Source organism: Echeneis naucrates, chromosome 20 (genome assembly GCF_900963305.1).
Source record: "Echeneis naucrates chromosome 20, fEcheNa1.1, whole genome shotgun sequence".
Taxonomy (NCBI): Eukaryota; Metazoa; Chordata; class Actinopteri; order Carangiformes; family Echeneidae; genus Echeneis; species Echeneis naucrates.
The window spans coordinates 2,638,303-2,665,930 of record NC_042530.1 but is presented as its reverse complement, the minus strand read 5'-3'; the positions used below and the strand labels follow the sequence as shown (position 1 = coordinate 2,665,930).

At 40.9% G+C, this 27,628-nt stretch overlaps 1 protein-coding gene across 1 annotated transcript in view; it reads left to right on the top strand.

Moving 5' to 3' along the window:
- dpp6a (dipeptidyl-peptidase 6a) overlaps positions 1-27,628 on the top strand; it is a 122,107-nt gene that overhangs the window by 78,229 nt on the left and 16,250 nt on the right. Inside the window, exons 3-8 of the mRNA XM_029528802.1 lie at positions 6,410-6,508; positions 18,459-18,553; positions 19,040-19,114; positions 20,505-20,557; positions 21,762-21,843; positions 25,493-25,613. Coding sequence (XP_029384662.1) covers positions 6,410-6,508; positions 18,459-18,553; positions 19,040-19,114; positions 20,505-20,557; positions 21,762-21,843; positions 25,493-25,613 — 525 coding nt within the window. The remainder of the gene's footprint in view (positions 1-6,409; positions 6,509-18,458; positions 18,554-19,039; positions 19,115-20,504; positions 20,558-21,761; positions 21,844-25,492; positions 25,614-27,628) is intronic.

Genomic DNA, 27,628 nt, shown 5'->3' with positions numbered 1-27,628 from the left:
TCCGACAAACCTACATCTGCTGTAACTGATAGTTCCCACATTATTAAGAGCTTGCACTGTTCTGCGCGTCAATACAACTAGGTCAGACGTTCAGTATTGGCAACCGTGCATCCGTCAGACTGAGAGGTGACAGGCTGCAGCTAACGGAGACTGTGGGAGGATTATGTACCACATTCACTTGCCGCAGCTAAGTGCAAACATTCACAAAGGTTATGGAATGAAAGCAAAAAGCAAATGTTACCTTGATACAGCGTCCTCATGGGCACCAAACAGCTTGATTCAAAATTGCTTTGCACATTTGAGGGGATGTTTACATGCTCTCTGCTAACCAAATTTAGATTCCTGCTCCAATTTAGCTCATTTTGAAGATAAAGATATCTCATCATGTACATTTATCTGCGACTCTGTTCTTTCTTTGCTGTCTGACTAGGCCTCTGACTGGGTTTTAAAAATACTGAGGTCAGTTTCTCCCAAATGCACCATTTACGGCTCTGTTTATCGTACAGTTTAAAATAATTTTTTTATTTTTTATTTTTTTGAAATATTGCTTTCCACCTTGAAGGTGTAACTGCTGTTTGGTTCAGGGTATACTTTGCACTGCCAGCAATAAAAGTCTGCAGGAGAAATGAAGGTTTTATTACTTTATGTCCCTTTTTATGTAGTAAAAATTAAACGTGTTGAGTCTAAAAATGCTGGGATCAGCTCATAAAGTGCCCACAGTGTTTTTAATTGTCAGCTCCCTGTAGGTTGCCACAACCTTAAAATTCCAATGAAGGTAACTGAAGAACTCAAAGTGAACTCACTCATGCTTAGTCATTGGCTGGATTTGACACGGCCGCTTTGAGGAGTGTCGGAAATAAGGATATCATGTTTACGGTGACCTAATTCACTCGTTGGCGGAGATCAAATTCAAAGATAATTTTTAATAATTAATCATTTTAAGGCTCTCAATAATACCTGCAAAGCCAGACTGTGAATTGGCAGGATTACCTTTTGTACAGTAGTCATCACTGCACACTGCCTGTATTTGACCCGGTCACATAAAGAAACCTCAGATTATCTTTCAAATTGCCAGGTTTAATGTCGGATGGAAACTCCCTCCTCCATTGTTTTATATTGAAAAGCGCTCTTTCCACATTAGCATATAAACTACTCATGTGAGTTGACCCTGCTGCCTGTGATCACGGCGCTCTGTGAGGGGAAGATGGAGATGCTCAACTGCAAAAAATTGATTTCCTCTTAGGAGATCGCACTATACATCTATACATGATGTATTTTAAAATGCAAACTCTCACGTGTATAACTTCATCTTTCCAGCGACTGCCTCCATGTTCAATCCATATATCTGGCAATCACGACTGATTATAAATTCAGCATTTATCCACTATAAACCTCCCCATCTGACGGGAGACTGAAACTTATGTGCACTATTAAGTTTCCCCGCAGCCTATACACAGTCTGGTGACTCTGATAATCATACTCAAAACTCAAGTGATGCTCTGAGCAGATGCCTTCAAAGGTGTTTTTTGTCCCCCGTGATAAAGTCAGGGAAGAACTGAGGATCACTCAGTGTCCGTCCATCTGTTCGGCACAATAAACCACACACACACACACACACTCAGTTGATATTTGAAGAATGATGCAAGCCATTGTTGTGTTCATGCAATTTAAAGACACTTTGATCGGCAAACTCCAATACGAGCTGGATTTCATCACTTGTCCCTGTGCCAAAGATCTGATTTACTTCCGAAGAATGATTGAGGGCTAGATTTACCAGAGAAAGGTGACACACCACCTCCATCGCTCAAAGAACAGGGTGTATACTTAGAGCTGTCTTGGAAATAGAGACGTAGAAATAATGCCATACAGAGAGTCCTCTTGAATATAACAAACTCCTATTTTCAATTTTAATGCAACCACTAGTGTTTTCTGATGCAGCCAAAAGTAAACTTCTGATATTTGATATTTGACCCATCAGAATGAATTCTGATGGGTCACTAGATAATTTTATATATATATATATATATAATTATTATTCTTTCTTTCTTAATATATTATTCTTTCTCCAGTTCTCGCTCATCTTTGCTGCTTTGGGCTTTCTGTTTTCAACTCAGTTTTTAGCCTTTGCATTGTAATGTTTGTTTTATTCACATATATTTATACATATATTTACTCCAGCTCGTGTAAATTGATATTTTTGTGTATTTATATGGCCTCCTGTAATTTTGTATCCCTCCATCTGCCTTTTTATGCCTTGAGATATGACACACAAAACAGCTACACAATTAAACTTGCCTTCCTCCTTCATTCCAAAAATGATTGAAAAGAAGCTGTTTTGGGGGGGGGGGGGTGGATTGTTAAACTTTCACGTTTTCAGCTTTTAAAATGTAATAATTTGATTTCTTTCTGCAAATGTAACTGTAAATTATTATTATTTTTTCTATCTCTGTGTGATGATCAAACAAAATAACCAATTGAATGTAACAGCCATTTCATAGCTAATTAATCAGTTTCATCAAAAAGTTCTCAAATCTCTTTGGATAAAAACCTTTTTCTGCATCATCTGTTTCTAATAATTTAGAAACTCTTAAAACATCAAGCTGTCATTGAAATGTGAATATTTCTTTTTGGTGTTATTTTTCCAGTGTGATCTCAGACTCTTCTGATCACAACCAGTTGTTGATATTTCTCATTAATCAGAAAAATGGCATTAAACAATTTTGTTTGTTAGTTTTTTTCCCCAGCAGTGCAGAAAATGTGATGTTGTCGACATGACAAGAGGAAGATGGATAGTGTCGTTTTATGTTGCCATCTTCTCCCTGAACCTCCCCTTCCTCCGTCCGTCTGCTCTTTAAAGATCATTTCTCTGACAGCTGCGACGCAGGGATCAAAGCATGTGTCAGATTAAAATTAGCAGGTTTGGTTACAGTTTAGCTTCGCTGGGAAACATTCGGCGATTCACTCTTAGCTGTGGTGATGCTGCAGTTAAAAAAAATAAAAATAAAAAAAAACGTAACGGGCATGCACAATGCACCACAATCTGTTTCAGATATTTTCTTATTAACTACGATTACAATGCTCTGTGTTTGTGTGTGTGTGTGTGTGTGTGTGTGTTAATTACAACATCACCTTCAGCCACACTATCCTAATGGAAACTGTTGGAATGGTTATAGTTAAGCTGAGAAGATAAATGAAACAAAAGGCAAACTGAGTATATAAAAAGGGAGGCAGAGTCAAAGGCTGAGAAGTGAAGAACTTGCAATTTATCTAATGGCCAGTGGCTGATTAAATTGTATTGATGTTTATGGGAAAATGTCCCTACTTGCCACTTGAATAATTTATGGTCTCTCGTTTCAACTCTTCTTCAATAAAACAGGGAAAATAAACCAAGGTGCGTCTCAGGGCGTGGCTGTTATCATCAACAAGACCGCATGCAGCGATGTGTCTGAGTACGCAGCACCTCGGAGCCACTTCTCATCCAAAATTCAAAAAGATTATGATGGAAAAGCTATGAAGTGAATGCTTCGCCAACACACAGTTCACAGTGCGCGATGTCACGCTGGCCTGCCACTTTGGCAAACAGTAGACCAGCAAAAAAGAAATTCAGCAATTCAACATTGTTACTGTGAGAATGTTAGCACGTAGCCCAAATTACCGCCTACATCCGCATCATACACTTGACGGGCTTCATTTATTTCTTGCTCTTACTACTGTTGATGTATTGTTTCCAAGTTCATATCAGTCATAAAGCAAAGCCTGCCGGAAGTGTCTGTGAACTTTTACTTAACACCTTTCTGAAAAGCAGCCAGCTGTGATGTGAAGTGCTCTTGTGTTTCTCTTGCAGCTAAATGTGCTTTTTATTGTGCAGCAACATAGTCAGTTCTTTCTCTACGGAACACATTCAGTGAGTCATCCAGCCTGATGGACTTTCACCAACTCGCCCGAAAACATTTTCATTATTCTGGTTTCAATAGATGTACATAATTTTATTTATTGTGTGTTTTGTCTCCGAGGTTATAGACGGAGAGTCTTTGACCTTAACTGTGCAGACGCACACAAAAAGGTGGCAACAAGGCAACCAGATCATACATGTGATATTGAGCAAATATAAATGTTTCATTTTGAATATCACAGTCATCAGTCAATAGTATGTATCTGTATCAATAACACTTTTTAATATATTTGGTGGATAATAAATATATAACAAAACACATGTACATGCTAAAGAAAACACAATAAATAGTAAACACCAGTTTAGTTCCAAATAAAAGAAATAAATTTGGTGTTTTGAAAGAATATTTTATTTCAATTCAAATGTTGAAATGCAATTGACTTTTAATTTTTGCAGCTCAAACCTTCTGTGAGCCAAATCTAACAAACTGTAGAGAAATAGGAGTTCCAGAAAAACTTGATATTTTGTTTTGTCATCATGACCGTGACCAGAGTTTTTACTTCTGTGTTTTTTTTTTTTGGCTGTTGTTTCCTTCTTCCATCAGTCTACAGTTGGCTTGTGGCCATTATGGAAGAGTTTTTATTCATCATTATTTTTTTTTTATTATTATTTTTCTTTGGCTGTTTTTCGTAACAGCTTGAGAAGAAATGTAATAACTTTGGTTATCACAAAAAAACAGCGCATTCAGAAAGAGTGTGGACCCTTTTTTCGCATTTTCTTTTTAAGCTTCAGCCAAAATAAAAGGAAAAAAAGTCCCTCATCAATCTCCACTGAACAGCCCATAATAACAAAGTGAAAAGGAAATTTTATTGCTAATTGAAGAAAAAGTAATAAGTGAAACATAACATTGAGATAAGTATTCAGATCTTTCAGTCAATACTTGAAAAACCTTTGGCAGCGATTGCAGCCTCAAGATTTTGGATACGATCAGCTTTACTCAGTGGGATTTGGGGATTTTCTGCCACTCTTCTCTGCAGATCCTCTCAGCCACTGTCAGACATTTTCAGACCTCTCCAAAGATGTTTGATTGCGTTGAAGTCGGAGCTCTCACTGTGCCAATCAAGGATATTCACAGCACTGTCCCTTAGTCCGCGTTGTCTTGGCTCAGGGTCATTGTCCTGAGGCTGAAATCTAAGAACCTGAGCAGTCAGGACCAGATTTTCATTAAGGATGTCTCTGTGCTTTGAGATTTCTCTCAACCGTGACCAATCTCTTCTTTTCTGCCCATTCAGCACGACGCTGCCACCTTGGAGGTTCACTATTAGGAGACCGTCTGGAAGTCCTTCCAGACGTGATGTTTAGAATGGAGGCCAGACAGTGCAATCTTGGTTTCGATCAGACCAGAAACCGTATTCGTCAGAGTCTTACAGTCCTCAAGGTGCTTTCTTGTAAACTCATATGTCTTTCACTGCTGCCTCCAGGGTCACGCCAAGGTCCTTCTCCCAGCCCCTGCTGCTAAAGGAAGTCCTGTTTGTTCTCACCGTCCTCCATTGAAGAATTACAGCAGCCGATCTGTTTTCCATCATCTACCATGTCTTCTGAGGAAGGAGACAGAAAGCCTTCTTCTTTAGAAGTCTCTGTTGAAGTGAAGCTTCAGAATGTGATTTCTCTTACTGGAAAGTAAGAAGCTGGATGCCTTTTGCGATTGTTTTTTATCCTCCCATAAAGAATATGAAGGTGAAATGAGTCATATTATGGAGCTGGGAATGATATGACGAGCATTGATGGATGAAATTAAGCTGAAATGAATCACAGGATGCATCTTTGCTAAATATGCACGTCTGGTCTGATTAGCAGAAGCCTCACAGGTCTTAACCAAAGAATTCTGACGACTTCCTGCCTTGTTATTTGGCTCGTGCTATTTTATTTATTTATTTATTTATTTATTTGTTATTCGTCTCAGTCCTTTATTCTTCGAAAGGTGAACTTTTGCAGCCTGCAGGAAAAAGCAGTTAAGATGCAGCTGGAGATCAAAGTTTGCCAGGAAAGCCTTATCTACTCCCTCAGTTTCTGTTGAAAATCAGGTCTTCTCTCTCTCTTTTTTTTTTTTTTTTTTATCTTTCTCTCCAATGCTCCCATTTTTTTAATTGTATGCTTTACCCATATTTTTCAAAATTCAGATTTTTGGACTGCATTTCATTTCAAATGCAATCAAATTAAGAGCCTTTCAGGTCGGTACTGCGGAGGTTAAGCTCTTTACTGGGACAGAGTTTTGTGATTTTTGGGAGAAGCATTTCAATACCAGATCTCAGTGATCTCACTGTTGTCAGAAATTTGCCTATAAATGAATGGATTGTGTATTTTTGGTTCTACTTCCAAAAACTCATTTGAAGTAAATTCATTCCAGTCCAAAGTCGACCTTGCCCACAAGGACATTTCTACTGCAAAACTCCATCTCACTTGTTTATAGGATTGTTGAAACCTTTTCTTTTTTTTTTTGTATGTCTTCCTTTGCAGGCGAAGATGACCGTTTGGCTCTCAAGGGAAAGGTGACTGTTGGAGACCTCTTCAGGAAAGATTTTAAGGTTCATGACCCCAATGGCAAATGGATAAGCAGTGAGTAGTTCCATTGAATCTTGTTGTGTTGTGTAGTCTTTGAAATGAGAACATGGATTTTGAAGTGTGCACAGTCAAAGCTGCACAAAAGGAAATTAGGTAACCCAACTATTACTTTTTTCTCTGTTGTGTGAAAAGCAAAAGCTTGGGTTTTTGAAGATACTAAGTCTCCATGGGATGTCTAATTCATAGGTAGAAAACTGTTTGCCAATATGTTGGGCCAACAAATGTGCAAATGTGTCTTTCTTTTTACTTAAAGTCCTCTTTGCTATTTCTACACCAATCGACATTAAGGAGGACAGCGATTAAGCAGTCAAAGGGGAAAGATGGTCAAATACAGAGAAAGGGAAGTTGCATTGAAAAGAAAATGGCATCAGTGATTTGTCAGTATTTTACATTCAAACCAGCAGATGCCCTATAGCACAGACAAAGCAAAGAATTGTGGTGATGAAAACACAAAACTACACAACCAATCTGTTCTGGCTCTTTGAGAAGCAGTGGCAAGAAGAATATATAGTGACCAAAAAACAAATAATACTTGAAGTTCAGCTTGAAAAACACCTCCTATAATTCCAGCTTTTGCTGTGAAAATATTAGTACTAATGATACACACCGGCCTCGGGCTTCATATGAAGTGACAGAAATCGGTGTAAACGTATATCACACTGTGAATCAAGCAGAAAAATCAACATTTACTTAAAGGATCAGTGCTGTTTGCTCTTTCATTGCCTTCTTTTACACCATCTGTCCCTCCTGTGTCATTGCAAAGCTGTTTTTTTTTTGTTTTTTTTTTTCCCCCCCCTCTCTATACCGTGCATGCAGTTGTGTGGCTGTGCGAGCGTGCCCTTGCTGTCTGACATTCCTCCCAGCGATTTAATCCTTCTGCTTCAATAGTTACCCAATTACCTGTAACCGCAACCCTCATTTCTCTGTGATCAATGACTGTGTGTGGATGCCGCTATTGTTACAATTTATCACCGCCAATTTCAAACAACGGTGTTTTCTTTTAATAACAGGGATATGACAGTATAAACACTGACAGCACCGCAGGGAACCAATGGGGGATGATGCACTTTGTTTTTGCATCAAGGTAAAACGGGCTCGCTCCAGCCTCGCGCGTCTCCGCTTGCCAGTGAAGAAAATGATCAGAGCTAGAGATGTGAGGAATATGTACAGCTGAAGGATTAATGAGGTAGATTTTGTCTTCTCTCGTGCCCAACGAAGCTGTCTCCTCCAATCACAGGCCCAAAGATGGCTCCCAGAAACGGCGCAGCTGTTAAATCCCGTCCCGATTCCTCAAATTGCCAGCGCTTTCCCTCTGTGATTGACTATAATTAGAAAGCTGAAAACACATATTTATTATATTAGTCTCAGAAAGATGCTGTTCTCTTGAATCTGAGCTCACGAGCTGAATAATTGTGAGTCTGATTTCAGTGTTTGTCTTAACCGCAGGACCGCATATGTGCTTAAAGATGAAACATCTGTCATGTGGCTGAATTGTCACAGTCACTGTCGGTGACCCACAAAAGTTGTAAACAAATCCATCACACTCCAATGAGCCTTGGTGAACATCATAAACCGTATTAGTACTGTACGCATCTGGAAGCGGCATCTGCGCTTCTGTGTCGAAATGAAGAACGATGAGCAGCTTATTTGTGACAGAGACGGGCGATTATTCTCACTGATGAAAATGAATTGTGCAAATTCTTATTATATTTGTTGCCGATATTAACAAAGATGGGAGCGTTAACTTAACATAAAAACATTTGTAATAATCGGAACGTACAGCAGCTGATGGCGTGAATCTCTGCTCTTTCTGGCTCTGCTCTTTCATCTCCTCCTTTCAGTGCCGTAGACAGTGCCATCCTTGATCCTGAGGTATTTTTAGTGTATAATTAGGTACAGCTGACAAGAGGGGGAGAAAGGGAGAGAGCTCCATCAGCTGATTATTTTGTCTTCATTAACTCTGCCAAACTGTGTGCTTTCAGGACTGTTTGTGGAATTTGCTTGTTTTTGTTGGGGGCCGTTTTTTTGTTGTTGTTTGTTTGTTTGTTTTTTTAAACCTAATTTATGCCTGATTTGTGGGTTTGTTTGTTTTTTTTTTCCCCCCCTTACCTCTGAATGTGTCCGCCCATCATTCAGTTCCCTGGAGACAGACTGACTCTTAATGTCAGGAGCCTTTAAAGATCTCATATTAGGTTATTTTTGTCTGGTGGCATTTGCATAAATATCTATATTCCATTCTCATGTTTCAATAGGTGCTTTTTATCGGCTGCTCACAAATCTTGCAGGGATTGTGAGCTCCGGCTGTGAAGCCACCGAATCGTCATTTTACAGGATCATTTTGGGAAGTCTGGTCAGGCAGGAAACATGAGCAGAGTGCTGATCATGCAGATTTTAAATAAACCTCCGGATCGGCCTTATTTTAGGAGAGCGAGAATAAGTCATTTATAACTGCTTGAACTATTGATCAGCCAGAGCAAAATATACCCCGCTACCGAGTTCCCAGATCTTTGCAATGACTTTATAACTTTAAATATTCTCATAAATAGAAAGACTCAAGTTTTCCAAGCATGGAATTACCAAAACTGGTAAGTAAACATATATCAGGGCGAATCAGCATTAATAGCTCATTTAATTATGCTCTGCATCTAATGAAGACCATAATTAAGATGATGTAAAAAAAGTTCGAAGACTGCTGGTGTTCAGACAAAAATGTACTTTTAACTTTGGCTTCTGTTTATTTTGTAAAATCTCTTGTTTCTTGTTTTTTATTGGCACTCGTGGCAAAATCTAAATTCTTGTTAAGCTTTTGAAACAGTTGGTGCGTCATTCATACAGAAGTAGACACGATCGTTTGCAGTTCTCAGTGTTGACAGCTGAGATGACAAACGTCCTGGACGAATTCTGCAAATAGCTATCCAACTAAGGTTTAATCTTTTAGTTTGTTAAACTCTTTTTCAAAGAACTTTTTGGTGATTTCCAGCTGAGTAATATTTTGTTCTCCTAATGATAAGTGTTGGTTTCCTTTTTTTTTTTTTTTTTTTTTTTTATTGTGTCCTACTGTTTTAGATGATAACAGCAGTGGGTTGTACTTGCAGGAGTAGTTGGAGTACCTGTGGTGTGTTCATGCCTTTAAGCACTCCATCACCTTTATGCTTCTCTCTGGATCAGTATTCTGATCAGGTTCTGAAGCCATCACTGGAAGTCTCCCTGGTTCAGTAATTGCTCAGCAAGCAGAGACCTCGGAAATCTCTCATATGCCTTTTTTTTTTTTTTTTTTTTTTTAAAACCACTCCGTCTGAATTGAACAGACACAGCATCAACATCATTCTCATACTGCCAAGGTGAAGTTGGCCCTGCGGGATGCAGCGCAGGCACTCTGAGCAGCTGCTTGGCTTTGTAATGACCACATTCCTCTTGTTTGCCGCTCCAGGATGCCTCTCGTCTTACTGATGTTTGTTAAATTCGGTGAGGGGGGAGCCATTTGCAATGGGGCTAACTGAAAGTGAAATTGCCTACGACTTTGAAAAGCATTGTGAGTTAGACACGAGTGATGTTTGTTTCGTCAGTGTGTTTACGTCAGTGTGTATATGTTTCTGAGGGCCCCCCCCCCCCCCCATTGTGTTTATGGAAAGTTATCACTTTAGAGAAGATTAGCCAGTTGTGTTACTCCGCTATTGACTTTTCATAGCTCTGCTCCCATGACACAGCATGAGTAATGATGTGAATGTCATTTGTTTATGGAGTTCCGCAATGGGTCTTTATCTTACCAATGAGACATATCAAATTAGCCCATATACAGGCCGTAAGTATGCAGCGTTCATTCGATGTCACAGACAATCAGCCTTTGTCAAATGGCAACATTATATGAAGCAGCAGGTGTAAATATCTCCTCCCGAGGTGTCCCAGTTTTTACGACTTAAACGTGACTGATGTTAAATCTGAAAAGACATTTTGGCATAAAGTTGAATTTTACCGTCTTTTCAACCTCCAGAAAGCAGCAGCAGGAGTGTTGGAACGGCTCTTCTTTCGACAGGAACAAGCCATCACAATATACTGATGTTATATAGCTGCTTCAGCGTGTCTCATGACAAATTCAGCAGCCTCTCAGCTCCTCGGCTGCAAACATCAAGCAAACATCTGAAGAGCTGGGTGCTCTCTTTGATCCAAGTTTTGAGCAGCAAAAATTGGCTGCTTGAGAAACAGCTTTTTCAGTCATTTTCGTCCACCTTAAGAATCCTGCCAGAGTTTGTACCTTCTCTCCTTTTTTCAGATGTCACATAGAAAGCTTTACTTTCCTCCATGATTGTCTCGATTACGTTTTTTTTTTTTTTTTTTTTTTTTTTGTGTTGCCTCCTTTCATAAAGAAGCAATGCTTTTTGATCAGGACTTCAAATAAGGGCCCAATTTGGCTTCATTTTGACGCCGCCCCCCTTCTACTTTTAAACTAAATACCAAATTTCACAGATGAATGATTAAGACGAAGTCAGACCTTTCCCCAGTAACCTTTTGTGAGCTGCAAACTCAGCCTCAGGAACTCGAGGAGGCTCTCCCTGCAGTGACGAGGTCAAGGGCTAAACAGAAAGCATCATTTTGAGGGCTTTTTCTGCTGAGAATTCAAGGTTGTCTATCATGTCTGTGGGTGTTCGTGCAGCTGTGTTAAAGTTTAACCCGCAGCTTAAAACCCAGTTGCACAAAAGACCGACAAAGCCCCTTAGTTACCAATGTGCCTCACCTGCAGGTTTTGGATTATAGGCTGGGTATATCAGCTTCTAGTCTAGATATTCTTTAATCAGACAGTTAATTTCAGCCTGTGAATTTTAGGCTTCATTTGTTGGAAATGAACTGTACTGGTTGGATTGTGTTGATAACAAAATACCTTTGTCTATAAATTGCAAAGGAAACATTCATACACAGAGAATCAAAACAAAACACTTTCCCAAATTATAATTTTGTATCTCCACTTCGTTGTGCTCTTGTAAAACACCAGTTGTGTTGTCAGTTTCTGCCTGCGGAGCTGGGAGAAGACAGAGGTGGGGTTGATCAACAAATGAAGCGCACCACCCACCCACACACACAAAAACAACAAGCATGAGCACAGGAACGCTGACGCACAATAGTGGTAGTTGCGTTGTGCTGCTGCAGAGAGTTACTTTATATACCATGTTTTCGTACGCAGAGTTTAATCACAGTTTAACAGGAATACGATAAAATGGGAGAAAGGAATGGATCAAAGGATAAAAGAGAACAAGCACAAATGCATTTCAAAACCTGTTCAATAAAAAGTACCACTACAGAGATTCATTAAACTGGGGGAGAAAAAAAGGAGCGGTAGCTGGAAAAATCTTGGCAGATTCGAAAGACCTAATGCTTTTTCCTTTGACTCTCTGTTCATAGTGGACACTGACACATGCAGATAAATATCCAGAGGAAGCAGCTGCATGCGTCATTCACATCCTGTCTGAGAAATTGATTCGTACTCCTTTGAAATCTCCTCAGCTGCCTATTTGCAGAGAATTCATGGTTTAAATTTAACACAGCAGAAAACTTGTGAGGCCCCCCTCCAAGCCAGAGTCCATCCTGGTGAGTCATTTTTTAATAATCCAAACTGAAATGTACTTGTGGACATGCTGGCTCACATGTCAATGTGATTTCTTTTAAATAATGCAAGTAGTGGAGTAAATCTTGCTTGACAGGAAGCAGCCTTCTCAGCGTGAGAGCCCGATTGCTGCTGCTGTGCTCATTGTCATTATTATTGTTGTAATTGTTATTTTTTAACAGGCACAGGCCCTCCTAACAATCCTATCTATTACGAGCAAAGAAAAGTCTTTCCAAGTTCAGCATTTGGTTTGCAAGCGGACAAAAAGCCACGGCACTGCCGCACTGCAACGCACAGAAAGCGTCAGAGGTTCTGGATTTATGAGGAGTGAACAGCTGGCAGACACTGATGAAATGATCGCCACCTCAGAGACACTAAGTCAGGATTCATTGCGTTGGAGGCTACTGGTTGCGGAGAAGTGACGGGGTTTCTAGGAACACTCCCTTGGGCGTCGTCTTAAAAGGAATATGGAGTTGGATGAACATGGGCTGGCTGTTTCAGGAATTAATGTTCACTCTTGAACTACGCTCAGAGGTAATAGACTTGTAATGATATAGTCCTTATTTTATATGATGTGTTATCATCTTCATCATGGATTTTTGATTTAAAGTTGAGGTTTGTTTTTTTTTTGACGGCCCCTCTGATCACACGGTGCAGCGATTCCAGGTGTTGGTTCTCAGCTTTTGTTAATCTGCGCACGTCCAGGCTCCCGGGCCGTTATGTTATCATGGTATATTTAAAGGTTTATGTCGTTTGATGATTCTTTCATGCACCAAGCAAAGCTTGGTACATTTCTCCATTGTTACACTGGGACTTTCATGTTCCCACTTGACCTGTTCATACTCTGATAACCATGGGTCATATCTGTTTGTTTGAATCAATGTGAGCTGTCTAAGTTGCTGCAAGCTCACCTTTAGGTGCACTAAATATGAAAAAGTCAAGGATCCCCGCTAAATAAGTACAATAAAGTTAGGAGATCAAATATTTTTGAGCCAGTTTCTGCAGGGTGCAGTTTGAAGGATTTTCTTGGTCTCCTTATATCTTGACTTATTGACGGTAAACTAAATAATGCGTAAAAACAAACATAGTCTGTGTTTTAGAAGTTCTAGAGAGTGAAACAGAAGTTTTGTTTGCTGCTTTTTCAGTTCTATTGGTGCATTCAGAAGCAGAAGAGGCATTGAGTAAGGAAGCCAGCAGGCAACACTGATGGGCATTGTTGATAAGCATAAATGACTTCCACCGTGAAAAGCAGCCAACAGAAGTTTGGCAGTAGCCCGGGGGGGCGGGGGGGGGTTCATATTTTGTCAGCAGGTTCATACTTTGGGGGTTTGTGCTCATTTGTGTGCTCTACCATTCACGTGGTAGCGTGCTCATTTATCAAGCCAGTCAGAAATAGAATTCAAATTCCACCGAGCTGCCAGCGCAGCTTTTCAGCAGCATAGAAAAACATACGGCGCTATTATGTGGAAATTCCCTTTCAAGAAGCATGCACAAGTGAAACTAAATTATTAGAAATATAAGGGGCGAGAGGGGGATTTTTAATTAAAACTCCTATTGAATTTTTTATGAACCTATATTTTACAGCACATCTAAGCCAATGTGGTGGCAGAGATTTAAGACTATATAGCAGCATTGGAAACTTCATTTTATTTAGCCACCAACAGACACCATAATTCTCAACCCCCCCAAGAGCTTATGTCGCTTTTATCAGACCAGTCATCATCTGCAGCCTTGGGCATGGACAAATGACCTGGAACCGACAAGAAAAATCCTATTTCAACCAGAACTTAACACCGCAACCTTGGCTCACCTCGCGGCTAATAATATAGCCGACAGGAACTACCTATTTCAATTGTCCGAGTATGTTTTGTAATCATGCAGTGATGTATTATGTGGAGGTCAGGGTTACAGGTTAGGGTCATTAATGTAGACTTTCCATTTCTTTTTGTGAGATATGAATTATTTCTCTATCATCTGAGCCCTTTTACAGTCAAGTGAAAGGATATGTCCACGTAATATGCTTCATCAGTCTACACTTTAAACTTGGTGAGTGTTGAACTGTTGAAGTAAATGGACAGAAAAATAGAAAATAAAAAATAAAGTGAAAAAGAAACACAAAAGGAAAAGCCTTTTCATCTTTACCTTTGCAACCTGTTATGTTTTATTCCGCCATGTCTGTTGAGGACTTTCGCAGCACTCTGAGTGTTTCGACACTCAGCTAGCTGAAAAGAACTTTGGATGAAGTGAATACAGATGTGCCACCAAGAAAAAAGGGAAAGGGTCAAGTGGGATCAGTGGAGGACTGTCAGGACGAGAATGAGAAATGCCAAACTAAATAAATAAATAAATAATTCAGTGACATGCGGCGCTATAAATGTGAATCCTTTGCTCATATGCCTGTTTTCAAGAGTGAGGTGGTTTTGCCTGTTTATGGGGAATGTGAGCAGCTAATAGGAGATCTCACTTGTTGGGCAGAGAGTCTTTCATATCTATATATTTTTTTTCCTCAAACAATATAAGAAATGGTTATTTGAGGGAATTGTAATTTTAATGCCATTCTACAATGACATTGAACTTCAAATGCTTCTAAAAGTGATGCAGTGTAAAAAACGTATAAATAGAAATCTTTTTATAGCCGTTCAAACAGAAGATCACTGGAAATGATCTGTCAGTGAACATTTATTAAAAAGTTTATACTTTCAATCATCAACTAATAACCGGGACTCAAACTTGGACATGAACTTTGACTTTAGGTTGAATTCTGCCTCCAAAGCGGCTCAGAGATGTTGTACAATCGTGTTGCTTTTTCCTGGAACAATGTTCTTATAAATAAACTTGTGTTTCGTTTGTTTAAAAGCTTCATAATGGTCCGCCCGCTGTGTTCCCGTATCCAAAAAACTACTTTGGTGAGCAGTGCAATATCATGACTCAGAGAAACGATTGGTAGAAATGTGAAAATAAGAGCTCATTTGTAAAAGGAAAAAAGTTACATTATTCTAAAAGTTGCAGTTCCTATGGTTAATGATATGTTCTAAGAATATGCCTCCAAGTCTGCGGAGATGAATTGTACCAGCTCAGAATACAGCATTGGTCTCCCGCCTCATTCGGGTTTGTCACCCTGTATCTTTGTCTTGCACTCTCCCCCATTTCTTCGGCTCCCCCTCTGCCTCCCTGGAGTGAGGCTGTGTTAGGGCTATGCCCAAGGCGGGAGGCTATATTAATAAGACATACTGCGATGGAAAGGTATAGATCAGAGGAGAAAACAGCGCCTTGGGCTGATGCACAGCAAATGAAGGTGGCGGGGAAAGAGAGAGGGCGAGAGCTAGAAAGAGGGAGAGATTGAAGGGAAGACGAAACGCCTTTGGGTACTGTGAGAGAACTGATGACTCGCGGTCAAAGAGCACAAAACAAAGTGTTGCCTATGTGAAGGTGGGATGATGAGGTCTAAAATGATGAACTCAGCAGGAGGGCTTTTATAAAGGCCGGCGATGGGAAGGATTTGGGAGATCTGAGGCACATCTGAGGTGCCTCAGCTTGTGTGGATAAAGAAGAAGATCAGCAGCTCAGTGAGGAATAGAGATGAAAAAGGTGCCTTAAAGAGATGTAGGTTTCTGGGTTTAAAATGAAAAGTCTGAGTATGAAAACAGAGTTGGATTTATTGCCATATTCTCTTTATTTTTACCTGCTTGAGCCCCAACATCTGCTATTACCTTTTTTTTTTGTGTGTGTGTGTATTTATAAATGTAGATTCATCGAGATGCCAAATGGAGTCAAACTAAAAGAATGGCATGATGGTGAAAAAAAAAAAAAAAGGTTCTACTGTTTTATTTATCACCATGATTTCCATAAAGAGAGTCGGTTTTATACCCTTTTTAACATGCCAATGGGCTCCAACATGGAGACAAAAGCTGTCGTGGGGGCGTTTGGCTATGCCAATCTAAAAATGTCTGAAACTGCTCTCATAAGCACGTTTTGAATTAAAGCCATTGTGATGGTAATTCTGTCACCTCTAATGGACAATTAGATATGCTAGGAGATAGAGAGCACTCTGCATAACAATCTCTGGGTTCTAATTACCTCGCCAAATGGTGTGGTTGCTCGTGCGCCTATGGTTCGCTAAAGCAATAAGACAGAGGAGCGTGGATAGATTGAAGGTGAAAGGGGGCAGTTGCTGTATTAAACGTATCCTTCCCTGATAAAACCCTGATGGATGAGGAGTCGTATGAACTTTCAAACATCTGTCAAACAACCCCTACGAGGGCTTTGCTCTTCTGCCGTCTGAGCCGAACCTGCTTTTGCGCTGGGAGCTTTTGTTCTGGAGCTCTTTAATCCATCCTGGCTGGAGATGGAAAAGTTCTCGACATAGATGACATATTCATGGAGAGACACGTGTCATTCTCTCCAGCTTGGCATTGTGTAAACAACAGCGAAGCTCTATTAAAACCCTTGAAAACCTACATTCTCATGAGTAACGTGAGTTAAGCTCAGAACAGTTCCACCCGCTGTACGTGAACGAAGAACGTGGGGCTTCATTTATGTCACACATGCAGTGCACCAATCCGAAGTGAGCAACCTGCTCAGAGGATAATCATCATCATACATGAAGGTGTTTTTCTTTTTCCAGGTTGCATTTTTATATGTCAGAAATGTTTAAAAATACTTTCCATCGAAAGCATTAAGGAACTTCAGCTCTCACACTGTTTTGCAGCTACAGTCCGTGTGCGCACCGCTGTGGGGGCAGTAGCTGCTATTTCTTCTTATATTTTTGCAAGAGGCTGAATAGCAAGGCTTTAAGAACCCACTCCTTTATTTTCTGCACCAACTGGGTGAAATTGCACAGCTATTGCACCGAAACTGTCAGAATTGCTCCAATAAACCCAAGAATGGAGCCACTTACGGGTCAGACTGCGCATTACTGGGCAGCTTCCAGATGTGAATTTGAGTGTCTCTGTAAAAAAAAAAAAAAAAAGAAAAAAAAAGAAAGATTATCTCTCAGTGGCACTATTCCGGATAAATAAGGTCTCAAAACTAAAACTCAATAACCCGTTACATCTAATTTAAAAGTCACACTAAACATTGAATACACTTGCAGGTCATCTGGAGTGATGACCTGCGGATGGCTGTGATAAAAGAGCCAAAGGGCTGGCAGCATTTGAAATGTTAAATATATCAAGGCCATAGTATTGAGCCCAATAACATTTGATAAATTGTTCAAGCCAAAATTGTAATAATTATAAATCTGTTGTCAGATTCCTGCCGTTTTAAATCGTTGAATCCTCAACATATAGTCACGCTGTTCAGTGACCTAAAAATTTGTTGATTAAGTTGTACTTTTTTTGGCTGCTAAAAGATATAAATATGATATAATGAGCCTACTTTAATATGCCTTTCATTTTAAAAAGGTAATAAACGCAGCAGCCCTAAAATTTAATTATGTTTTTAATGCTAAGGTCAGCTATTAACTTCATTAACATTGAATATTTGCCTTTTTTTTTTTCCCTTCTATCATGCCAGCAGCTATTACATAACATATTCAAAGGGCGAACTTTATTTAATATGTAAACTGTGCAGGGAAGTAACCAGACAATTCAGTGTTTCACTGGTGACATGACTAATCAGATCAGTAGTTTAAAAGGATTTCTTGTTACATTTGTTCTGGAAAGGTTGAATGTTCGCTGTTACATGGCTTTCTGTGGAAGGATCTTAATTGCTGCTCTCTTTTGTTCTCACTGTAAAAGGGCATTGAGTGTGGCTGGCCATTTGTCTGACCCACGGGCTGAATTTTGACTTTTGTTATATTGGATCACGCAGACCTGTTCATCTTACGCCTCCACGCCGACGACAGCTGAGGCCGGGGGCGTTATGTTTTACGTCCCTCCCATTCTCTTTGAGCGCAATATCACCTGAGCGCCTTGAGGATATTTTTTTAAATTCAGAGCAAACATCCACTTGGACTCCAGGATAAACAGATTACCATTTGTCACTGCGACCTCATAAATCACGTCTATAACCGTAACTCAGAAATTCATATGCAAATCATGATGCAATTTGACACAAATGTCCCAGAGTATAAAATGTGATGTGCTGACATTATATATCCAAATGGCCAAAGGTCGACTTTATCGACCTTATAATGTTCTGCACAAACACGCCTGGCCTTTATTTAGCGCTGTGAATTAGAAGCTCAGGGGAGATTATGACCATATTTTCTGCGGATTGGCTGGCTGCTGGAGGAATACAAACACAATTCTAGTTTCCGTTGTTTTTGTGCAGGTCTGTAGGGTTTTAAAAATGGTTTGAGTTTCCTCAAAGCATCTTTATCTATCCTGTCTCTTCCCCATCTTACAGGTAATGAGCTTTTGTACCGCAACCGTGATGGCGACGTTGTCAAGTTCAACATTGACACTGATGAAAAGACCATCTTGGTCCATAACAAGAAGTTTGTAAGTTGTCATCTTTTCCACTCTTACTTTTCTCACAATCACACTTCAGAATTGGCTGTGGCTGCTCATGAATTAAATTAAAACTTTTCCTATAGTGTCAGCAAATCAAAGCACCCAAAGCCCTATTTTATTACAAAGTTTAATCAAATGATCCATTGTGACTGTGAAATGTGAACTGCATAGTTAACGCTGAGAGCTTGGTTGTGTGGAGGAACACTTTAGGTGGAGATGTAGCATCAAGCGCTGCAGCCGCTTGGGTGACGACACACAACATTATGTCTGCCATCAAATCACCAAGCCCTGGTGCAAAGATTAATGCAACTCCCATTTGCTTCGAGAACCGAGCAATCTGTCAAACGCAGTCATTTAAAGAGTAGTTTAATGAAAAAAATACCACGCATGGTTGAATGTCTCATCTTTTTGTCTCTTTTTTTTTTTTTTTCTTCTTCTTCCCCCCCTGTTCTTAAAACTGCATTTGCTTCTCAGGAAATGTACAAAGCCAGCAAGTATGAGGTGTCTCCTGACATGAAGCATGTGCTCCTGGCCTACAACGTTGCACCGGTGAGCTTCCCATTTGTTTGCTTGTTTTTTGAATTAGCAATCTGACAGCCAAATATGTCAGCCGCCTCCACGGGGGGCGTGGGGGGGTTGATCATAGGTTCGTGGTGAAGCAAAGGCAGGGGGAAGAGAAGAGAGGAGGGAGGGAGGAATGAGAAAGTAATCATGGCAGGTGGTGAAGGCCTGTCGCACACCGCTGCCCCTCAGCAATGGCGGTGGGGGCCGGCACAGCCAAGTGGAACTGTAGCGAGGGAGGAAGAAACACAAACAAACCCCTCGGCTCTGCACAGGCTAGCGGGGAGGGAGATGAGATCAGCAGAAGGAACGGGGAAGTATTGGCTGGGAATTTGTCATTTCTGTGCAATTTCCCATAAAGTGTCCCAATAACCACATCAGCTCTGCCAACGTCTTGATATACATCAGAGCAATATAGGTCCTAATATAGGTATATCAAATATATTGAATCATTTCGCCGGCTGATGTCTGTGTGTTTACCTCATTCTGCTTCACCACTGACTCGCTGTAGAGACTTTGCTTGTTGTTGCTGTGTGAAGGATGCTGGCAGAGATATAACCTTGTGCTACTGCTGGGGAAGAATGGGAAACATTATGACACACCAGAGATGTGCAATGTGTCGCACTGCATGTGTTTGCATTTATTATTCCATCGAAACCTCCGTCACCTTGATAGATGACAGTCATTCCTCATGTGCGTTCACTTTCGGGAGGCGCAGTCACACAATCAGGAAGTCGCACAATCGCACATGCAGCTCATCACCGCAACATGCAGCACGGATCAGGACTTCTCGGAATAAATGGTGTTTCCCTCTAATGGGCAGTGACTTAGTACATGCCTGCAACATAGAGAAACATCTGTGAAGAACATCTGTCAACACAGATTTGCCCCTTTTTAAATTTAATTAAATACGAGGGATCAACACAGGTTTTGAGTTCACGCTATTTATCCAGAACAGAGCACAAAAATACTGACTTTATGTTGGCCGGGGAAAGAGAAATTACAGAGTAGCGTAACACCACACTGAAAATCAACAGTCTCTCTGGTTAGCCGTTTTAAATCTGTTTTACATGTAACAACACCACCTGTGTTATCTCTGTGAGGCCCTCAGGGAATATATTCAAATTCAGCACGAACATTCACTTGGAAATAGGACTTATGGGCACACGAAATGTCTAGAACGTATTTTGTGTCTGGAGGTCAAAGGTCAAGGTCAGCGTGTTCTTGTAAATGTGATGTTTGATCCTGTTCGTAATTCTAGTTATGATACAATGTACCAAAGAACTAAACATGACTAAGACAATTCTTTTACTTTTGAGCAATTTTATGCACTATTCAAGACTTTAAATTGATTTTTTTTTTCTTTCTCTTTAACCAGGTGTATCAGCATTCCTACACAGCCTTCTACATCATCTGCAGCTTGGAGACTCCGTGAGTAGGGGGCCAGGCAGCTCTGTTCCATTTACACTTTGCCTCATTATCTCGTCCTGCAACATCTCTCCTGACCTTACCGCCTGCCACGCTGAAGAGCGGCTCATTCACACCTGTTCTCACATCCGTATCCCGCGAAGTGCAGACAGCAACTTCAGACCCCTTCGCCGATGTTGTCAGTGAAATCAAACAAGTAAAAATGTCCTCTGGTCATAGTTCGAATCACAGAGCTCTACGTCCTCATGCAGGTCTGTTCCCCTCAGATAACCCGATCCACAAGAAGCTTTCGATACCAGCTGATCAGAGACAATGTCAAACTGTCAGACTTGCTCCAACGTGCTGCAGTGTTCTGAGAAATGCTAATAACGATGCTGCTGTGTCATTTAACCTGACAACGAGGTTTTTTGCAATGTCAGTCTGTCTCCTGCCCTTCAGAGCTGTAATGTTAATATGCCTGGCAAGAGCAACAACCATTAGTGAAGCATGACAGGTTTTCACTCTTAGTTGCTCATTTATCTTCATATTTTTTTCTCTTTTAATTTTTAGAGCACTCTTCTTAAGTTGCAAAGTCCCTCTTAAGTTGCGTACTAAGGCTAGAGTATAAAATAACAACAGTGGAAACCACAAGTGAAATATTAGACATGCATGAAACAAGTTAGTTGACATAACACAGCTCATTGTAGCATGGCGTTACATTTTCACTCAGGAAATGTAGTAAATTTTTGAAGCCACATAGATTAGCTGGTAAAGTAACCTTTGAATATTGGCCAAGACATTCGGCATGATGGTCATATTGTGCTTGAAGTAGCCACCTCATGTATTCTCCATTAAAACTGTTGCCACATCAGGTCACAGGATGAATCCTTGTCCGGAGCGCTCCACCTCAAATCTATTTGCATGCTGCCACCCAGTGGTAATGTGCCCTAACAGCGCCTGAGCTGATGACCTCATTCATCCTCAGCCCCAGACAAAGATGTAGAGGCAGAGGCACCTTTAATTCTGCAGCCTGCACTGCACAGCACTTTCCCCAATAAGGAGAGGTGACACTGTTACAGAGTGTTGGTATTTATGGATACACTTAAAAACCGCTGTTCTCGGCCGTGCCACACTCGTTCCTCTGCTTCTGCTGCAGCAGCGCTCGAAGCAGACGCTCATCTTGTGTATGTGTCTGATATCTAATACCGCTGTTGTCTGTGCACTCCAGGGAGACGTGGAACTTGAACCCTCCGGAAGTGCGGAACGCTCAGCTGCAGTACGCAGGCTGGGGACCCCAGGGTCAGCAACTGGTAAGAACTACAATTACCACGAATTCACCGTCAGATGGGAGCAATCAGAACATTTTGGTTTGAAACATAAACTATATCAGTCAAATAAAAACATCCAATTAAAAAGAGAGCCGTAATACCTGAGGGAGAACTGTCAGAGTTCAAACTTTTGCCATGTCCTTCCCTCCTGGGTAGTCATGCCAGTAATTGATGAATTAATAATTTTTCAAGAGGTTTGTCCTAGTGAGCTTAATAATGACCACCTGATTGGATGAGTCATCGTGAATGATGAAGGCAATATGAGGTGCACTAATTGTGTCCTTTTTTTAAACTTGCGCTACTTTTTTTATTTTATTTATTTTTTTTTTTATTTATTTTTTTTTTTCGCTGCCTGAGTTCCAAAACACAACACAACACTGGCACTGGCCCTTTTCTGTTTTTTCTTCTTTTAGTTTGTAGTTTTTATTGTGGAAATATAGCAAAGCTTTAAAGTTACCTGATGTTTTCAGTGACCTGCAGACAAATACTGATGCCAAATCCTTTTTAAGGTCGTTGCAAGTGCAGTTTTGAACGACAGGCTGAACAAACTGCCTGAATGCAACAGTCGAGCCTTTCAGCGGACAAAACTAATGGTGCATTCGGGTGCTCTTTATCAACTCTCAAAGACAGATATTTCAGGAAATAAATGTCTAAGTAAATATCAGCCAACCAACGGTGTGATATGCGACAAGTTTTATCATACCCAAGACAACAGTCAAAGATGTGTTTCACTTTAATACACACAAAAAAACAAGACCACAGTGCACGCAGATAAATATTCTCAGATAAACTCTACTTGCCAAAAACACCCAGTCATTCATGTCCAGGCTGCAAACAAGAGCAGAAACTGTGGAGTCTTTGCCTGATTTACATTATTTACCTGCTTAAAAAATTGATTGATAAACACCAGCTATTCAGCGCAAACAAGAGTTCTCACTGAGTCTTTTGGTCTGTTGTGGTCTGTTGTGACGGCTTCAGTCTAGAATTTCAAAGTGTCCAATCCATGAGTTAAACTTTATCTTTCAGGAGGAACATTTTATCCCAGTCTTTGGGTGTGGCCTTAAAATGGCCATCTTTTCTCGCTCAGGTTGTAAATCATCCTAACGACTCACTGAGGTTTTCCCAGTAAACAACTTTCAAATTAAACATTGTTTTATGCGTCACAAGAAGCGATGGTCTCTTCCAAGATGCGTCGCTGCTCCACCTCCATCATCTCACAGTCAAACTTGTCAGAGCATTAATGAGCATCAGTCTGTTGGTCTGCAGGGCAGGCAGACTGTAAGTGATTACATCCTGCAGCACAATGCTATTAATTACCTGGTATCTCATCACTGGATTAATTAACACAGACGCCTGATTGATATAGCCTCAAGTTTCCAACCATTAGTCACGAGGTGGTTTTTTCCGAGCCGCAGAGTTGTGTTAGCACGAATCTGAGCAGCAGCTGGTTTCCCTAAAGGTTCAGATGTCCTCTGTCAAAGGGGTTGTGGTTGAAATGAGATGTGTCCATCAGCCAAAACAACCTAACACGCTCTCATGCTCGCGCTTTCATATTTAGACATGTAATATACACGAAGCAGCCCACCTGTTATCCTGATTCCAAATCCATTATGCTTTTGATGCACTCTCCTAGAGCACATATATGCCCATATTTACACTCTCAAGCACAGCTGTCGAGTCACGTAAAGGTATTTGTTAGGCATGCAAGTGGCACCATATTTTCACAGAGGCATCTGTGTGCCCAGAGATGTTGCATGAACATTTGTTGTTGTTGTTGTTGTTGTTGTGGGAACTAAATCCCCCAATGAATAGAAGTTTTTTTTTTTTCTTCTACTTCCTTTAGGCGGCTAGTCTTCAATATCTCACCTACACACATTCACACACTCAAGGCGTGGACGCTCAGTCCCAGGAGGCCTAACCCTTGAATTACATTAGAGAGACAATGTGTGACTGTGAGAGAGAGAAACAGTCTTGTCGCATGCAGTCTTCTTTTCAAATCACTTACTAAAGAGTACATTGTGTATTCTTTGGGTGAAAACGGCGGACAGTTTGCTTTGTGGCATCATTTGAGGTTTAAACTGGCCAATTAGTGAGTAAATTAGACATTTATTTTGTATTAAAAGCTCTGCAGCGATGACCCATTGCCCTCCTGTAAAGTTATCCTGTAATTTTGTCCCTTATATAATTTCCACTTCTGGTCTAATTCCTTCAGTTAGTTCAGATAATTTTGTCATTTCTTACAAAGCCTATAAAAAAAAAATACATTTCTGATGATGCTGGTTTTTAATTTGCAATTTAAGTAGCAAAACTCTCCAGACTTTGTTTAATCTGCTCCAAACACTCTCACTGAGGATAAATGTGGATCCCAGATCAGTGGTGGAGCTCTGCCTTCCTACAGAGAACGGGGCCAGGTCTTTTCTCTGTGCTGTGGCCTAGATCAGCTTCTATACAGGGACTCCATCTGCACCAAAGTGACACCAAACCACAAGGGCCCGCAGCCCGCATCTCCTCAAAGGAAACTAATTGTGGCAGATTCAGTTTTACTTTAAAGGGATGCAAAGAGAAATCTTCAGCTGCCTTGTTCATCACCGCGCCTACAACATGCCATATTTCTCTGATGCTGTACACTGAAAGATTACAAAGTCACTTGAATGTCAAACTGGAGAGAAGCCTTTTATCTGTTGTGTGTTGACCCTGTTGAAGTGATGCTGTGCCACGAAGTAAACATCAACATGCTACACAGGCACGGTTACAGTATTGGGTTTCCTGCTGTAAGCCATTTAGACTTCTCGGAGTGAATATTTTTCAGAGAATCATTCACCAGCTGATACCAGGCCTCCAGCTGGAGGCCAAGAGATTCCATAATCCTTGAGATACTGAGCGAACCCTTTCCTGTAATAGCCTGAGATTGATTTCAGCATGGCATTAAGACTGTAACATTTTAAAATTCCAGCCCCAAGAGCTGCCCCGCCCTAGAACGCTCACCGTTGGTGCTGATGATCTATTATTCTCTGTAATGAAAGAGTTGACCTTCAGTTATCTTGGAAGCCCTGCAGGCCTGTGGAGGGTGCGAGCGTCAAAGTCAAATCCATGTCCAATGGTTAGCTGCCTTATCAGACATGGAATGAAAAGACTTTTTTTTTTTTTATTTTACCCCCTCCATACATTTGTAAAAAGTTTCCCTCAATTCACAAGGTGCTATTGCAAATGTGTGTACCGATCTCCTTTGGGTGGCAGGTGAAAAGCGCCATGCTAATGTGTGTTTCGACCCCAAGGTTGATCCCGGCTGTGATAACATGACCTCCTCCTCGCTCAGGTGTCCCACTCGGGATACAAGGTGTCAGTATGAATGCCAAGCTGTCCTTAGGTTTGGTCGTGTTCGTGCTGATAATAACAACAGTAATGCTAGCGATTATGCGTTGTAGGGCATTTTCCTCCAGGAAGAAGGGTCAGCTACAGATCAACATCCTCAGAGTGGCAAGGAACTCAGTGTCTTGCACAAGGACACCTAAGCAGGGCAGGAGCTGCCTGCAAAATGAGCTCTCATCCTACTTTTCCAGACTTAAAGATCATCTCACAAATCACAGCCTGCATGAAAATGTATTTCCTCTCTCTTGTCTTGCTCTTGTAGATCTTCATTTTTGAGAACAACATCTACTATCGCTCTACAGTGGAGAGCCGCTCCATTCGTCTGGTGTCCACCGGCAAGGAGGGCACCATCTTCAACGGGCTCAGTGATTGGCTCTACGAAGGTAAGGCAGAAAGCAAGGCTTTGCAGCTAAAGCCCAGAAACTGTCAGTTCATCGAAATCACGAACATTTGTTTCACCTGATCTGTGCTGAGGTTTGGAGATGTGGGCTTCTTGCATGACCGGAGGTGAATGGGATTTTGTTTGTCCAGCTTCAACCTCCAAACATTTAAATTAGAAAAAAGAAAATCACAATTTCTCAGACAGCTCACTTTGTGTAATCCAGTCCTCGAGGGATCTTAATACAAATATTTACTTTCTAGCCTGGCATCAAAAAATAGCATTTTTCCACCATTCCTTTTTAGAAGATTATAGCTGCTGTGACATTTTGAGTCCTACGAGATGGCAGATTCCAGATGGATCCGAGTTCAAAGTTGAGTTTCATTAAACTACAGACCCTCAATTTGGCAGAAAATCACTAGAGCTGCCACCATTTATGTAACCGTCCAAACAAACCACTCTCTGCATCGAAAATAAGGGTCTTGTCAGCACAACCTCAAAGCAGCAGTTTTGGTATAAAAACTGGGGATGTAAGGAGTTTTCATTGAGGCTTTTGAGAATGTGTTTTTTCAACGGTTCTCCCAGAAGACTCTAAACAGACACGAAGAGGATGACCAACAACAACAATGGGCCCGCCTTCAATCCCATTACTATAATCTGAACACTAATGACATGAAGTAAACGGCCTCCCCACCGTCTGTGCCCACATTAATATTGTTGGCGTGCCACTCTTCATTTCCTGCAGGTAAATTAAAAATGGAAAATCTGTCAGTTTGCGTCTCCTTTACACGGCGCACGGAAATGAATTAATGTTCTACATCGGTTGATTTGCATTAATTCAGCAGCAGAATGTGTTGTATACTCTCTGATACAGATGTCATGGCGCTCTCCAAGCATCACCACCACCGATCAAAGCTCACCTGTGTGCCTTGCAGTAAAAAAACAGCAACAACAACAACACAAAAAAAAAAAAGGGATGGGTACGGTGTTGACATTCAGCTAATGAATTTATATCTGCCGTGCTGGGTGCTCTTTCTGCTCCGGTGGAACAGTGTTTTAATAACAGAGCAAGAGGGAGATGGGGAGTAGCAGACTCACAGATGAAGAGATAGGAGGAACAGACTGAGCCTACGATTTAGAGTACATTGTTAATCCTCCAGTAAAACTATAAAACAATATAAATCTGTTTGGTAGAGTGAACTGACGTTACCTCTTAGGCTTATCAGGATTTAGACGCCGTGACACAGATGGTATCTGAGGTCAGCGGTGCACCAGGACAGGAGCTGCGTGGCCGTCTTCCTCTGCGGCACGCTTCCTGTTTTTATTTAATGCTGTCAACCCACGTTGCCTCTTATCTCTGCATTAGCCACCGTGACATTTGAAACCACGTCCATCCTTCAACAGTAATATCCATCTGCAGCCATTTAAGCATTAATCAGTGCGATATTGCGGCGTCTGACCCCCCCAGACTCATATTTATGGGCTGCTGAAGAGCTGGTAATTTACACTCATCATTTATTGACAGAATAAATCTTTCACTGGGAGACAAAACACAGAGTCAGTCTCATAATGTTGAGCTAAACGTGACTCATTGAATGGCGGAATTGTAATGTGTTTATTCCTGCATTAAGGAGATAAGGAAAGAAATACCTTCAGCTTTCCCTTATTGTGATAAGAGAAAATAAGTTACACCACATTCAGCGCTGTTGATCAAAACTTTGTTGTATGTAACTATTTAGTAGTAGTTCATTAGTGAGCTAAATATATTTACACATTTAACTACTGTGGCTCCACCGTAAATGTTAGCGAGCCAGTTTGGTGTGAAAGAACGTGATTGGTTTGCATGATGCCTGTAGACTGTACATAAAGGCAGAGAGACCTCATACGCTTCTGATTTTGAAATGGTCTGCTGGTTGTGCTGCGAAACACTTCCCTCTGTCGGAGCAGTCACGGCCTCAGTAATGCAGAAAAAGCCAAAATAAAATGTGACTTTTATTTCAACATGGCAGCGTGCTGGGA